The sequence below is a fragment of the Tachysurus fulvidraco genome, chromosome 17 (genome assembly GCF_022655615.1).
Source record: "Tachysurus fulvidraco isolate hzauxx_2018 chromosome 17, HZAU_PFXX_2.0, whole genome shotgun sequence".
Lineage (NCBI taxonomy): Eukaryota > Metazoa > Chordata > Actinopteri > Siluriformes > Bagridae > Tachysurus > Tachysurus fulvidraco.
In genome coordinates this window covers 9,031,953-9,047,070 of record NC_062534.1, presented here as the reverse complement: position 1 = coordinate 9,047,070, position 15,118 = coordinate 9,031,953, and the positions used below count along the sequence as shown (strand labels likewise).

At 36.4% G+C, this 15,118-nt stretch overlaps 1 protein-coding gene and 1 long non-coding RNA gene across 9 annotated transcripts in view; one reads left to right on the top strand and one right to left on the bottom strand.

The window, feature by feature from the left end:
• frmpd3 (FERM and PDZ domain containing 3) overlaps positions 1 to 15,118 on the bottom strand; it is a 125,777-nt gene that overhangs the window by 4,930 nt on the left and 105,729 nt on the right. For 5 of the 8 annotated variants that reach the window (XM_027135345.2, XM_047802578.1, XM_047802579.1 and 2 more), the window contains 11 exons: positions 15,069 to 15,114; positions 11,933 to 12,037; positions 7,890 to 7,997; positions 5,115 to 5,246; positions 4,809 to 4,928; positions 4,590 to 4,726; positions 3,971 to 4,097; positions 3,246 to 3,335; positions 2,985 to 3,164; positions 2,742 to 2,877; positions 214 to 1,059 (listed from right to left, as the gene is read on the bottom strand). In XM_027135345.2, the coding sequence (XP_026991146.2) occupies positions 214 to 1,059; positions 2,742 to 2,877; positions 2,985 to 3,164; positions 3,246 to 3,335; positions 3,971 to 4,097; positions 4,590 to 4,726; positions 4,809 to 4,928; positions 5,115 to 5,246; positions 7,890 to 7,994 (1,873 nt within the window). In that variant the 5' untranslated portion in view covers positions 7,995 to 7,997; positions 11,933 to 12,037; positions 15,069 to 15,114. The remainder of the gene's footprint in view (positions 1 to 213; positions 1,060 to 2,741; positions 2,878 to 2,984; positions 3,165 to 3,245; positions 3,336 to 3,970; positions 4,098 to 4,589; positions 4,727 to 4,808; positions 4,929 to 5,114; positions 5,247 to 7,889; positions 7,998 to 11,932; positions 12,038 to 15,068; positions 15,115 to 15,118) is intronic. The other 3 variants (XM_047802580.1, XM_027135347.2, XM_047802581.1) reach the window with 2 other exon arrangements.
• LOC113635730 lies at positions 7,992 to 11,934 on the top strand. The gene is made up of 4 exons (XR_003438895.2): positions 7,992 to 8,935; positions 9,132 to 9,195; positions 10,463 to 10,554; positions 10,686 to 11,934. It is a non-coding gene; the product is annotated as an uncharacterized LOC113635730 (long non-coding RNA).

The window sequence follows — 15,118 nt, the reverse complement described above, 5'->3', positions numbered from 1 at the left end:
ATTACATTTAAGTGTTAATAATTGTATATAACCAAACATTGTTGTTATATTTTACAACAATTATATACATATATACTATGGGATGCTTTTTTGAATTCTTTTACCTTGTACTTACAAATTTTGGATTTTAATATATACATAAATACATATAACACGTGTATGCAACCAGTAGTTTGTGTACATCTTGCACTTAGAAATACTTGGTATGTCCACCTGCTGTCTGTTGAGTCTGCTGCTGCTGATGAGGGTAGTCCTCTGATGCAGCTAGTGCTTCCAGTGCCTGCAGAGTGGACACTAAAGCATCATCTAGCTCCTGAGCATGGTCTCGCACTGTCCTTGGGGCAACATTATCAATTAATGTGACAGGTACTTTCTCTTGGGTATCTGCCAGAGGTGCTAATGCTGCGGTAGCACCAGTGGTGGGAGCAGCCTTACGATTCTTTTTAGCATCATCTTCATCAGAGCTATTATCTCGAAACCCTGGAGGTGGTGCTGCTATTGCAGGAGGAGGAGGTTGCAACTTCTCTCCTCTATCCTCAATCTCTTCATCCTCTTCACTTCCAGGAGGAGGAAGAGCTGTGAGATCAACAGCTCCACCTTCACATGAGGCACATTGCAAGGCTTGTTTACCAGATGTGCCTTTTTCTGTCATAATGCCCCCTGCCTTAAGCTTTGCCTTGCAAGAATCACAGAAGAATTTCCCTGTACGCTTTGAGTTTTCCATTGTTTTAGCCCTGCCTCTGAAGCCTGAGCTGTCCTGAGTTGGGCTTGGTGGATCAGCCACTGATTCAGTACTTTTGAGGGTAGGATCGGACTTGGCACGTGAGCGGTTCTGTGACTTGGATATGAAATTCTCATTAATATCCAGCTGCTCCTCTGCTTGCATTTGGAGCTCCTGTAACTGCTGCTGCTCTTTCAAATGTATGTGACAGAGGCCAAGATGTTGTGATGGTGGTGGTGCTGATATTTTCTGTGACGTCTCTCTGGACAAACCATCCCTCTCTTCACGTCGACTGCTACTTGACACAGAGCGGGAATGAGGATGGGGGCTTCTGAAATCTGAAGGACAGAACCATCAGAAGAGTTGAAAAGGCAAGGGTTACATGGTAGATGGGCATGAGTCCACATGGAAAAAGCAGGGGCCGAGGGAGACCACAGATATGGAACCTGAAGAAAAGTCTTTTGGAATGTCATGTGATGGTGTCATCCTCTACAGACCAGAGTAGATGGTGATAGCATCCAGTGTATGGCTGAACATTATGGATGTATGTTCTTAGGTCAGAGAAATGGATAAATCCAGGATGTAGTTTCAGTTTACAGAAAATGGATCAGACATCCATGGATTAATTTGAAATGAAGATGGAAGGATCGAGAACAGCAAGAAGAAATGAGTGATCTAGTTTTGTTGCATATATACATGAATACATATGTGTTAGACAGAGGGAAAGTTTATGAGCTAATGCCACATTATGTACACAGTAATATCTACAGCCAACTACACATCTTTGTTGTCCTTTATCAAACAAATGTGACATTCAATAAGTGATATTTTTAGCATTTGCCCTATTTTATGATATGACAACATTTTTGGAGGTGCAAAACAATTGTTTTCAAAATGATTACATTATGAATATTTGATGAAACCTGCTTTAAGAGAATAATGAAATACTTTCTTTTATGCTCAATGGCTTAGACAGGTATGGTCCATCATATGTTTACTTTTTTCTTATATCATCTTTCTCACCAAATTTTCTTACAGTGTTCTTCACCAAAAAGATTTGATTAAAGACTGAATATATAATTGGAGTTCCAGTGCAGATCAGTGACATTAAGGTGCAGCAGTCTGTGCTTTCAGCAAGTTTTCTTTCTTTTATGTAATCTTACAAAACAGCTTCTGGTTGTTACTAAAATAATACATTTAGATTTTTTTTCTGGAAGTTTCTAGAACCTTTGTAATTGTTGTTTATTTTATACAACTACTTTTGCACACTAAATGTTTCTGAAATTTTTGGAGTTCCACCTGCTCAAAACACAGCAAGTTGCACAAGTTTTCAAGCCCTTCAGAGTACTTGCATCTCATCAGCACTACATTGTGGCACATTCCAGAATAGGATCTCTGCCACTTAATGGACAGCATTGCAGTTAATAGATGCACTAAACCTCATTTATCAAGCTGGACATGAACAATCATATTTGCAAATCATTTGTAGGCACATTTAAACAAGATATTATGATTCTGTTAGTTTGGAAAAATATAAGCTATAATTACTAATTACTATTAATTATAGCTTATATTTTTCCAAACTAACAGAATGATTTGCAAATATGATTGTTCATGTCCAGCTTGATAAATGAGGTTTAGTGCATCTATTAACTGCAATACTGAAAATTTAGCGAAACAGTCATTTCATATTAATAGCATTAAAAAAAGAACACAAGCCAACACAAATCTATAAATTAAAAAAAAAAAAAAAATAAGACTACTGATTCTATTACAACAAAAGAAATTGCCATGACACCTTATTTCAATGCTGTGTAACACTCCAGAGTCAGGACTAGGTGACAGTTTAGACCAAAAATGCTTACAGCAACTTTAAAACAATAATTGAAATGAAAATTCTGCTCCTCCATGGCTACATATCAATATAAAGGCTTGAGTTTTCTGTCCTTATTTAAAAACAATAGCAACCAACATACAAACAAACCAAAAAATAATAACAAGGATGTGAGTACTACCATACCTGCCTTGATCATGTGAGATTGACCAGGTGTCTTGTAGTAGATGGTCCTTTTGGGATCCACAAAAAGCTTGTAATACCCAGAAATCAGACAGGCAAAGTTTGATGCATCTGGCCATTCCATCAGTAAGACCAGGGGCTGAACAATTAAGCAACAAATAACTCACATGTCTAACTATTATAAATTCTCTAATAAAAAAAACAACAAAAAAAAAAACAAACAAACATTTGAGTTTATTGCCATACCTTAGCTTCAAGCATAGCCACTTCTACACGGGCTACTCCTTGGTGTTCCCGGAACAGCTGCACCTTTGCTACACGGCTGAATTCAGCCAAGACTGTTGTGAGGTTATTTTTCAGATCAATGACGTGACTGATGCCATGTCTTGGCCCTACCAACAGTGTAGTGGCAGTATGTTTTTCATCCTTGGAGACAGATAAGAGGAGAATTGTAAATGGAAAAAAGTGATAAAGATGCAATTGTTAGTAAGCCCAATCTATTCTTACCAGTCCAACTGTATGAAATAACAAGCCTCCAAATGGTGGAAGGTCATTTAGCACACGTATGTACTGTAACTTTCCTTGAAGAGGGGGCACCTTAAAAATAAATAAATAAATCAAACATTCAGACCAATAGGGGGCAATGTGTTCCTACTCTAACTTTACTAAAGACTCAAGAAGCATCCTTTAAAATGGCATGTGGAGTTTAATGAGTGTTTCTATGTAAAATTGTTTCTATGAAAATTTAAAAGAAATGCAACTTTGATTTGAGGAACTTGATCTGAAAAGCAAACGTTACAAAAGAGTGTGTAATAATTTTATCAAGCCTGTGATTGAACAAGTGAAGTGCTTGAACATCAGTAAGGATAAAAGTGAAATTGTGTCTTTGAGTCAAATCTTCAGGCCTTCAGAGTCAAAACATGAGCACCTTACACCTTTGCAACTTACACACTTGCAGCATGTCTGCACCACTGAATTGGCACAAAGATCATTGGAAAATTTGTCCTAATCTGATGAATTAATTACTTTCATGTACATTCATATACTCTGGAAAACTGTATACTATGATTGTGTACTCTGAATTAGTATTGATTCTTTTATTTATTTATTTATTTATTTATTTATTTATTTATTTATTTATATAGTGAAACATAAACATGGTTTACCTAATCTCCAAAGAACATTTTGGTTTCAGCAATACTACCATCACCTTTAATGTACAATGTCTGCACCTTATTGCCAGCAGGTGGAGGGTGCTGATAAGTCTTGAGGAGTTGAGAAAGGCTCTTGCAAACATTCTTCTCCTTGACAGTTGGCAACAAGGTAAGAGGAAGGAAAGGTTCCAGACCCCATTCTTTTCTGAAAAAGGTAAGGCAGTTAAGCTTTCATGGCTTTCACAAGCATGTATTTTTAGAAACAATGTGTTTTTTAAAGGTGGCATGTTTGCACAGCAGGTAGCATTGCTACCGCACAGCTTCAGGTTCCACAGTTTTATCCTGAACTCAGATTACTGTGTTTGTGGAGTTTTGCATGTTTTCCCTGTGTCTATAGGTTCTCAGGTTTTCTCCAAAAACTAGCCGACAGGTGGATAAGCTACTCAAAATCTCCCCTAAACTCTCTAAAAACTAATTGCTACCTTTCCCAGTAACTGAGGTGGTAGGTGCAAGAGCGTTCCTTTTTATATGTACTTTTAACCTATAAAGGTACATGTAGTGTGCTTTCAAAGCGTTAACCTACTCTTATAATCTATTTACTGTATGTACTTTAAGTGTTTTAAAGGTACACTATATCCATGTTTGCAGGTGAAAATACATTGTAAAGGTCATTTGTAGAGCTTGATTTAGGACTTACTCCACATGCTTGAGAGAGATCTTCTGATTGGGTCTCGCTACTGAGACTGTGATGTAAATGTGTAGGGCTGCCAGCTTAAGCGTCACATCAGACTTCCAGTCCATTCCAAACCGTTCCTTGATGACATCATTGCGACTCTGTTCAATATATTTGAAACCTTTTAGACAAGCAAGTTATCAAAGTAGAATTATTTCTTTGTAGGAAGTAAAGGACTTCAACCTGTATGTACAGGTACTCAAATGCAGCAGGATCCCTCCTTAATAAGTCAGCAGGGTCTTTGGGGAAGAAGCAGATCCGGAATAGACAACGCATCCCCTGGAAATAGGTTCTATGTACCACCTGAAGTAAAAAAACAAAATGCAAGGTCCAGAACATAAAAATCTTTCTGTATTAATAATATGGAGTAAAAGACTCTCCCTCCTTAACTGCAAAACAGTTAATAAATGTTCAAATAGTTGTTTTATTAGTGCATATGAATAATGGGTATTGTGGCATGTGGCATTTCCAACACAAAGGCAGACTCACATGAGAGAGAGGTTGGCTGTCCTGCAGAAAGTGCAGTCTCTGTTTATGATCTAGTCCTCCAGACTCCAGAACCAGAGCAAAGTGCTCGATATAGCGTAGAGAAAGGCGGTCTTGTAGTGAGGATATGACATCCTGTCACAAGAAAGGAAGAAACTATCACCTTTTTTTTGTTTCCAAGGTCAGTCAACAGTATCATAATAGGGTAAAATATCATATATTAATGCTAGTAAAATTATTTTAAGTACTTCCCCGATTTCATATATATTACAAATATTACACATTTTCACCCAAACAAAATGTGTCACACTCATCAGATTGTCAGGGTTTTCGGAACATGCACATCAACTTTAAATATATTTCACCAAATATATTTGTATAGGTTCACTGATTTTTCCCATTTCTTAAAAAACCTTATAGTAGGTGGACTGGCTATGTGAAATTGATATGTGTGATATAATTGAAGTGTGAACGTGTGATATAGATATGAATGTGTGTGCATAATGCCTTGTGTTGGTTTGTGTTGGTTTGTCCCATCCTGTTTATACAGTATTCCTGCCTCATAGCCAGGTTTCCTGAGATAGGCTCTGTATACCCCACAACACTTACCAGGATGAAGTGTGTACTAAAGATGCTTGAACAAAATGTTTTTATTTACTTTCATGTAAGGAGCCAATTTATCAAACTCAGAGATAAAAATAGTCAGTCTGCCTAATGACGTATTAAACTGTGCAAACTCGGTGTGATTTATTCACATAACAAATGTCAGATGAAGTTATTGGATAGCTACTTGCCATGGGCAAATATATATCTGCCTAATCAAATGAGTTTGTAATTAGTGAACAGGTGTGAAAATGTCCATGATCCTCCGGCACCACAGACATAATGAAATTTTTAAATGTAAGCACATTGTGGGCAAGCAGACAAGCAGGTATTAAAATAGCCCTTTGTTATGTGAATTATATATATATATATATATATATATATATATATATATATATATATATATATATATATATATATATATATATATATTTCCACTTCAAAATATTCATCATGTAAAGGTTATTCCCAGGAAACTATGTAGTTTAAAACCATGTAGTTTAAAATATGTGGCAGAAATGTGTGTTTACCTAATAAACATGTTTGGCAGTTACTCTACTAATGCAACAGTGGAATCGATTGGACTGCTTTCAGCATTCATCTTTAGAAACAGATGTGTGGGGGCTTTTAGTATCTCATGGCTGTGCTTGCTAAAAGGTCTTGGAATATAAATGAGGGACCCATGCGTTGTATGCAAACGCTGCATCTTCACTGCCCCTGAGTGCTTCCTGTTGAGGCTTAAGGAAAGTTGCATTAGTATTTAGTACATCAGGATCCATACTGATGTGAAGTGAATAATTACATGTGTACTTGGTTGGCCTACAGTCACACATTTACTAACACACACAGGTATGCTAAAGGAATGCTCTCCCCCTTCAAATTATGATAACATGTTTTGGTAATACTGACTGAAGGATAAATCAATGACAATGCTATTGTTTGAGCTCAGTGAAACACAATTTATCCTCACTGAGCATCACATCTTAACCTGTATGTATTTTCCTTAAGGTAAATATTTATTGCTTGTTAGTTCAAATCAAATCAAATCAAATTTTATTTGTCACATACACATACAAACAGAGTACGACATACAGTGAAATGCTTTTTGCATCTGTCCAGTATTCAAACATAAGGAATGCAATTTGGGATAAAAAATATAACCAAAAGGAGGTAGGTAAATAAAAAGTATAAACTATATAGAAATAAACTATATAAAATATGAAAATATGAAAAAAAAAGTGAAAAATAATGTATATACATAAATATACATAAAATCGTATGGTTTTTAATTATTGTCCTTAAAGTGTCCATGTGCATTATGGTGTGTATAAAGTGTATAATACATAGTTATTGTATACTGTATTATACAACAATTAGCTTAATGCTAATTTGGTTGTCTTGATCATAATTTTTGTCTTTTCAGATAACATCATCCCTGATCTCTATGTTATCTTTAGATTGCACTCAAGCCTTGTGCTCTACCTGATTGTTCATCTTCCTTGCTTGAATCCATTCAGAACAATGATCCATAACATATTCTATGAATAGAGGCTTTTGGAGCAGATGTGGTTGAATTAATGATGGCTCAAAGTGATACATTTTTATAATTCGCATTTTTATTTTAAACTAATCTGGAATAATTTCAAACAGATGCAAGGCTTTTTTCTTACTCTAAGATGGAGGTCTAAATCTAATCTCTCTCTTTTAGAAAGAAAAGATTTCAAAATATCTAATAATGTAGCCTAATGAGTCAGCTATGAGATGTCTGTGTCTTCCTGATGTGTCAGTTGAAAGACACTAATGTTTTTTTTTTTCCATATACTTTCACTCATGTGCCACTGACAAGACTGATTAATTTAAATACCAGTAATTAATCACATTACTGTGCCAAGAATTAGGCACATGGTGAATTTAATTAGTTTGAGGTTTTAGTTCAGAAACTGAGATTTTATAAAATATAAATGCTGTGCTATTCATCATGTGTCATCTATGAAGCTTGGCACATTGTATCAACTTATTCTAAGTCCAAGAAGGAATTACTGTAGCAGCTTTTTGCTCTCTGAGTTTCTCTTTATGTCGCTAAGTATGGCATTAATCATCAATCACACACAATGAATGCCCTGATGGTTATAAAAAGCAGCTTTAAAACCTAACGTAATCCAACAACAGGCTTACCCTGACCGTGGTGCGACTGTCAAAAGTGAAGGACTTGATTTGCCCATTCTCCAGGAACACCTTCAGCACGTTGGGTATGAGTAGCAATGAGTCGTCCTTAAGCATGGTCTAACAGGCCACAGGAATAAGTAAAAAGAAAGAAGAAATTGTGAAAAGTGAATTAATAACAAGTCTGGTTGGTGACTGTATATGCTCAGGAAGGATGTTAAGTAGGTTATAAGGTAAGGGGAAAATAATGGGAGAATTATAACTTGAAAAAGCGAAGGGAGAACAACATAATATCTAATAGGACAACATTTAGACAAGGACAATGCCTATAACAACCCCTGATGCAAATTCGTTGAAGTAGTGATGCCAGAATAAAGGATAAAACAATACTTTTGGAGTCTACAGGAGTACACTGTGGAACAATCAAAGAGCAATTAATTTCTCCAGTGCATCTTTTTAATATGTATGCACAATCAGACAATGGAGCTAGATTTATTCATGCTGAAGAATCCAGTCTCAAGGTTACTTCTGTTTCCATGACTTCCACATCAATTTGAATATTTGGAGAAGATATTTTCTAATATTACTAAAAGAACCTTGTTAATTGTTTAAAAGGTGTCATTTTATATTAACATTATTAATATAACATATTATTAATATAACATTAATAAATATCAATTTTCATTATCAAAAATGTTTGAGCAAGTAAAATTTGTATCACGACAGAAAAAGACTGCTTCATCATCAACTTTCAATCATCAACTTTGTTTGTTGTGTACAGGATATAAATACAGCAATATATAAGGTCTGGTGATTGACTTGGTCAGATTTTCCCTCAGATAAAATCCTCTGTGTTGACAATGTATTTTGGTTCATTGTCTTGCCGCATGATGAAGTTCCTAATTATTCTGGATGTATTTCTCTGTATATTAGCAAACAGGATGTTTTGTAGACTTCTGAATTCATTCTGCTACCATTCATGAGTTTCAATAAAGACTAGTTCTGTTCCAGAAACAGCCACGCAAGCCCAAGCCATGACACTACCTCCAGCATGCTGAGTAAGTATCGAATCATGAGCAGATCCTTTTTTGCTCCACACTTTTCTTTCCATGGCCTTTCCATAATTTTCATAAAGGTTAATCTTGGTTCCAGAACTTTTGTGGGTCATCTCTGTATATCTTTCTGAATTCCTGCCTTGCCTTCTGATTCTTACTGCTGATTTGTGTTTTTTTTATCTTATTGTATGTCCTTTAGATTTCTGCTTTTGAAGAGGTCTTTGAAGGGTAGATTGTGATACCTTTACCCCTTCCCTGTGGAGGTTGGTGATATTACTTCTGTTTTTCTTCACAGCTCTCAGAATGTCTCAACTTATTTGATCAACTTCTGTTGTTTTCTTTGGCTTGCTTTTCTCCTATAGACAGCTCTCTTGTCTTATTTTTATTTATCCTTTTTAACAACAAATGCAATCCTCACAGGCAAAACCCAGGACTCACACCAAGAGTAGAGTAAACAACTCATTCAGAGTTGTTTAAACAGTCAATCTAACAGAACACCTTGGCAACAAGAAACACCTGTCAGTTACATGCTACAATATATAATGTAATATAAATATCAGAAAATAAAAACTGAAATTCTCATTTATTTTCTCATATTCAACTTTTGAATTCAAATGTCTTTTCATTTATTTTTTAAAAATGCGTGTCACTGTGTGCGCAACACTAAGCAAACATTCAGTGTTTCTTTGGTACTAGTGAAATAATGTCTTCTAAACACTACTTCTAATAGATTTTCCATTAAGAATTTCTGAAAAAACTTAGTAACAATGCAATAAACAATAATGCATTTTTATAAAAAAAATTATAATAATGAATATTACAAGAGGCATGGGGGGTGAGAGAGCTGCTCAGCACAGAGCAGTGTGTGTACTATATATAGCATAGATAAATTAATCATTGAACGGTGAAAGAAAACGTGATGAAAATAAAGAGCCTCTTTTTAAGTTGTTCCAAGTCTGCCTCCTGTCTCCTCATTTCAATTTCACCCGTAAAGTGTCACAAACGTATTAATGCATTAAGCTTCTGAGGCTAATTTGTTCATGCGATTGTAATTCAATGGTACAATGAGATGTGAAATTTGTGATATACATAAGTACCATGTACACACAGAATTAACTACAATACATACTGGTGACACATTAAAGAAAAAACCAGCATAAGGTCTGTTATAAATGTGTTGGGCCATTATGAGTCGGGCTTTGCATTGATTCTACAATTCTCTCGGACAGTACTGGAGAGATAAACAGCATTGTTTCAAAAGATTTTGCCTCAGTTGATGTTTTAGGTTATAGTGGTTTAGAGCAACATCTAACATGATTATTTGTTAATGACTATTTATTTATATTAAAAGTTTCACTATCTATAAGATTTTCATTAACTGCTCATCAAATATATCAGAAGTTATGGTGACGGTTCTTATAGAGATTTTATTATTATTTCTTTAAACACATGAAACTTTGACTCAAGTTTTCTTTCTTTTGGTCTACTTCTTCACCAAGAATGATTCTTTTCATGCTTAATTCTGTTAAGGTGCCTTATTTTAGGCCCCTGTTGGCGTGACGGTGCCACCAACATACAGAAGATCTTTAAGGGTCATGTGATGAATGTAAGTGATGAAGCAGGTGAGCTGTTTCCTAATAACACTTTATAGTCAAGTATAACAAGATGAACTGATGATTAAAGTGAGGATTGAAACATGGAATGGAGTGAAAATGAAGCATGATCAACTCCCTTGTAATTTCTTGTTCTCTAGAAAGGACTACTTGCAAGTCAGATGAAACCGTCCCCTAGTTTGCCATTTGCCAATAGTGCAAGATGGACTGAAATGATTTGGGAGACTCAGGTGAGGTGGTTTGATCTTTACCGATTTGGGCCCTCTAGGCCTGATCAGCGAGCTTCTTCTTCCAGGAGAGCTGCACGCCCCTCCCATTCCTCCTCTTTTTAAATATGGTGTTCGCAGCACCCGAGGGTGTTGTGTTCACTCTTCCTTGTTCGCAAGGCAGATATGAGACTGTATAGGACATAACCCATGGAAGGAAATGTTAACATGGGCACTATCGAACCCATGTCCATGTCCAGCTAGAGGGAATGGTAGCTTTAGCGCAAATGAAAAGCTACAAATGAATGGACTCCTTGAAACAAGATTAAGTGCTATTGGAAGACTAGGTTGTGGCTGGGTGCAGTGATTCTCTGATGATCTTCTGATTACACATAATACGGTTTTTAACTTTCTTCATTTTGCCTTTATGATTCCATTATGTAATTAATAGACATCAGACGCTGCTGTTCAATTTTGGTGCCAGGTACATTAGAGTTGTGGTGAAAGCTTTGAGGAAGTTTTGTCTCAGTTGACCTTCTGGACAACAGAAGGAAGGTACACATTTGTTATTAATGAATTCTAATAATATCCCTCTCTGGCTTCAGTCCTAATGTATTTTGATGTAATTTGGGTAGTGCAACACTGGGACCACACCCTAAGCCAAGCCATTTTTAAAGCCTATATTTTAATATAACCTGGAGAAAATATGCAGTTTGTTTACTTCCAGCTATGAACTGTGAGAGCTCAAAGTCAAAAGAGCACTTAGGTTAAAAAGAGGGAGTCAAAAGACCTTAGAGGCTTCTATATCATTTCCCTTTGCTCCTTAGTATGGTGGAATGGGTCTACACAGAGACTGAATTGATGCTTGGTCACCTGGATAATGGAGCTACAGTATGATGCAATGGGATGAGTAGGGTCTGAAATGATAGCAACATGGCACCGTAAAGGCCAACCACTGAGGAACATATTAACATTCAAATTTTAATATTCTGCCATGGGCCACATGACAGTTAAAAACAAGTGAGTGTACAATATTGATGAAAGCTTTCAAGGTTTTCCCCAGTATCCCAGTGCTGTGTTACTGTAAATATTTTATGATTCTCATTTCAGAAACCACCCCAAGCACATTACCACTGATATGAATTGGGAAAAAGATGAGCGTGACAGGCAGCAGGACATACTGAGTCTGGGTCACTGATGGACACTTGCTCAGAAAAGCGCACTTTGGGGGGATTGGTTCGCAGGCGAGCTTTCTTGGCTGCACTTATGAAGGCAGATTTAGGTGACTAAGGGAACAAAACAGAGAGAAAAAAGAAGTGAATGACTTCATTTCATGTGATCATAAAGATTTTTTTAAGGAATTTAGAAAACTGGTTAGAAATGTTTTTGGTTTTAATTTGTTATATATTATATAGAGTAGAGGTGGGAAATAACATGCAACATGCAAGTTACATGAATAACTTTAAACAAATGATACTCTTACACTTTGTTCACACTAATAAATGACAAACTGGCCAATGTAAACCCTTTAGAAATTCCTATATTTGACCCAAAACATCATCAGATTTTCACACAAGTCCTAAAAGTAAACAAGTTGAATGAAATCAAACAAATGAGCCAAAATATTATACTTCATTTAATTATTGATAAAAATATCCAGCATTACATATCAATGACTTGCAAAAGTATGTGAACCTTTGAATTCAGTATCTGTTGTGAGATCTTGTGCAGCTAAAGTTTCTGGTAACTGTTGATCTGCACAATGGCTTAGAAGAATTGTATCCTATATCTCAGTACAGAACAGCTTCAACAACTGGGATTTTGGTGGGTGTCCTCACATGAGCTGCTTGCTTCAGGTCCTTGGCCATTGAAAGGACATTGACTTGGCCATTGAAAAACATTATCTTTGTTCCTCTTTAATTATTCTTTGGTAGACAGACTTGTGATTGTTGCTTATGCTTGTTGTCTTGGTGTGTGACCCATTTTTCTTAAGATTCCATTCATGGACAGATGTCTTGCCATTTTCATTTAAATATCACTGGTATAATTATGAATTCTTTGTTCCATCAATGATTGCAAACTGTCCTGCCCCAAATGCAGCAATAAGGCCAAAGCATGGTACTACTATTACCATGTTTATAAGGTTCTTATGCTGGAATTCAGCATTTTCCTTTCTCCAAAAACAGTGCTTTTCATTTTAAACCAAAATTTTATTTTGGTCTCATTCCTCCACAAACTATTTTGTCAATAGACTTCTGGCTTTTCCACATAATCTTTAGCCAACTTCATGATCAACATTGAGCTTTTTGGAGAGAAGTTCTTTCTCCTTGCAGCTTCGCCGTCACAAAAAGGTTGTTTGTTGTTCCCCTGATGGCAGACTCATGAACATTAACATTAGCCAAAATAAAAGCTCCACAACATCATCTATATATCATCCATCATATATCACCACCCTCAGATACCACAGCTTCTGATCGGATCTCAACATGTCTGGCAAAAATATCATCATGGATGACTGCTCATCAGTTCTAGCAAAACTGAACTGTTGTTCATACCAGGTGATTCATCCCCAGGTCATGACCTTGCTATATCCCTGCACAGCACAGATCTCCCCTTCAGCCACATCTTGCAACCTTGGGGTACCATGGACAATCAAATCTCCTTTTCCTCTCATGTTGCTAATGTGACTCGCTCATGTCGGTTTCTTCTATACAACATTAGAAGGATTCAGCCATTTTTGTCCACACAGGCTGCTCAGGTACTTGTTCAGTCTCTTGTCATTTCAAGACTGGATTACTGCAACCCACTGCTGGCAGGTCTACCTATGACCACAATTCGTCCTCTGCAAATGATCCAAAATGCAGCTGCACGGCTTGTTTTCAACCTGCCTAAGTTCTTGCATACCACCCCGCTGCTGCGATCCTTCCACTGGGTTCCGGTAGCTGCACGCATCAGATTTAAAACACTGATGCATGCCTTCAAAGCCAAAAACGGACCAGCTCCCTCTTACCTTAAAGCCCTCATCACTCCTTGCACTGCACCCCGTAACTGCCGATCTACCAGGACTGCTCGACTGGTTCCACCATCTCTCAGGGTAAGAGGTAAGTATACTACAAGACTCTTTTCTGTTCTGGCACCAAGGTGTAATGAACGTCCCCTAGAGGTCCGGACAGTTACCGATGATCTTAAATTTACTCTGTTTGTACAGAAACTGTCTACCTATGGATTTTTGTAGTCCAAACCCTTTAAGATTATTTTGTAACCTTTTCCAGTCTGGTGAGCAACAATAACACTTTTTCTGAAGTCCTCAGAAATCTCCCTAGTTTTTTCCATGATCCTTTTCCACAAACACGTGTCAAGAGCACCAGACTTCAATATATCTCTGTTCTTTAAATAAAACAGGGTACTCACAGAGACCTGATTGTCATCCCATTGAGTAAAATCAGAAGGACTCTAATAAGAGGTTTACATTCTTTTGTCTCCAACATCTGATGATGTTTTGGTTTGATTGGTTTTGATTTATATAGACATTTCTAAAAGTTTTCCAACTTTCAAGTGACACTGTATAGCTTGGAAGGTTATAGCAAATGTTGTTAGTGCCTCTGGTGAATGGTAGCTTTGCTAATCTGCCAACAAAACCAATATGAAGTCTAGCATACAACGTGTAAATAAAACAGTCAAATGTGATTTTATACTGATTAGAGGATTATTTCATCTGGTATAACTAGTTAGCTTTATAAGATTTATATAAAACAAGTTAGCTGGCAAAGAATGATATGCATATATTTTTTGAAGTGGTGTTTAGATGATATTGTACATAAAGTATGGTAATGCATTTATTTGGCATTGTTGTCTTTGTTTATTTACACTGAATAGTTTTGAAATGATCATGAAACTAATCATTATCTCAAGCATCATGTGACTTTAAGCTCGTCACTTGATGCTTTTGCACCATTACTCTAGTACGTATTTTATTTATTTATTTTTTTAAAGTAATGGAGGTTTCTCCCATCTCTGCTGAACAGTCATATGAAACAAATGCTGGGGAAAAGGGGTTTTCATAATTATGGAGATCAATAATTCTGCTATATGAATTCACATTAAAGTTTCATTACATGCATTATTGCACAAGACCACATAATTTGGCAAAGTTGGCAGAAAGAAATCATGATATTATTGTACATGGAGCAATTTTTCCAGACCAAATTACAGACCAAAAAAAAATTCCCAATAATGTTTGAAGAAATGGTTTAGCAATGAATGTGGCTTTTGAGTGAGAAGCATATTGTTTTAAGATGACTTGGATGATTTCATCACCTGTAGGGGCTGCAGCACAGTGAGAACAATTGAATCGTTGCAATTCCTGT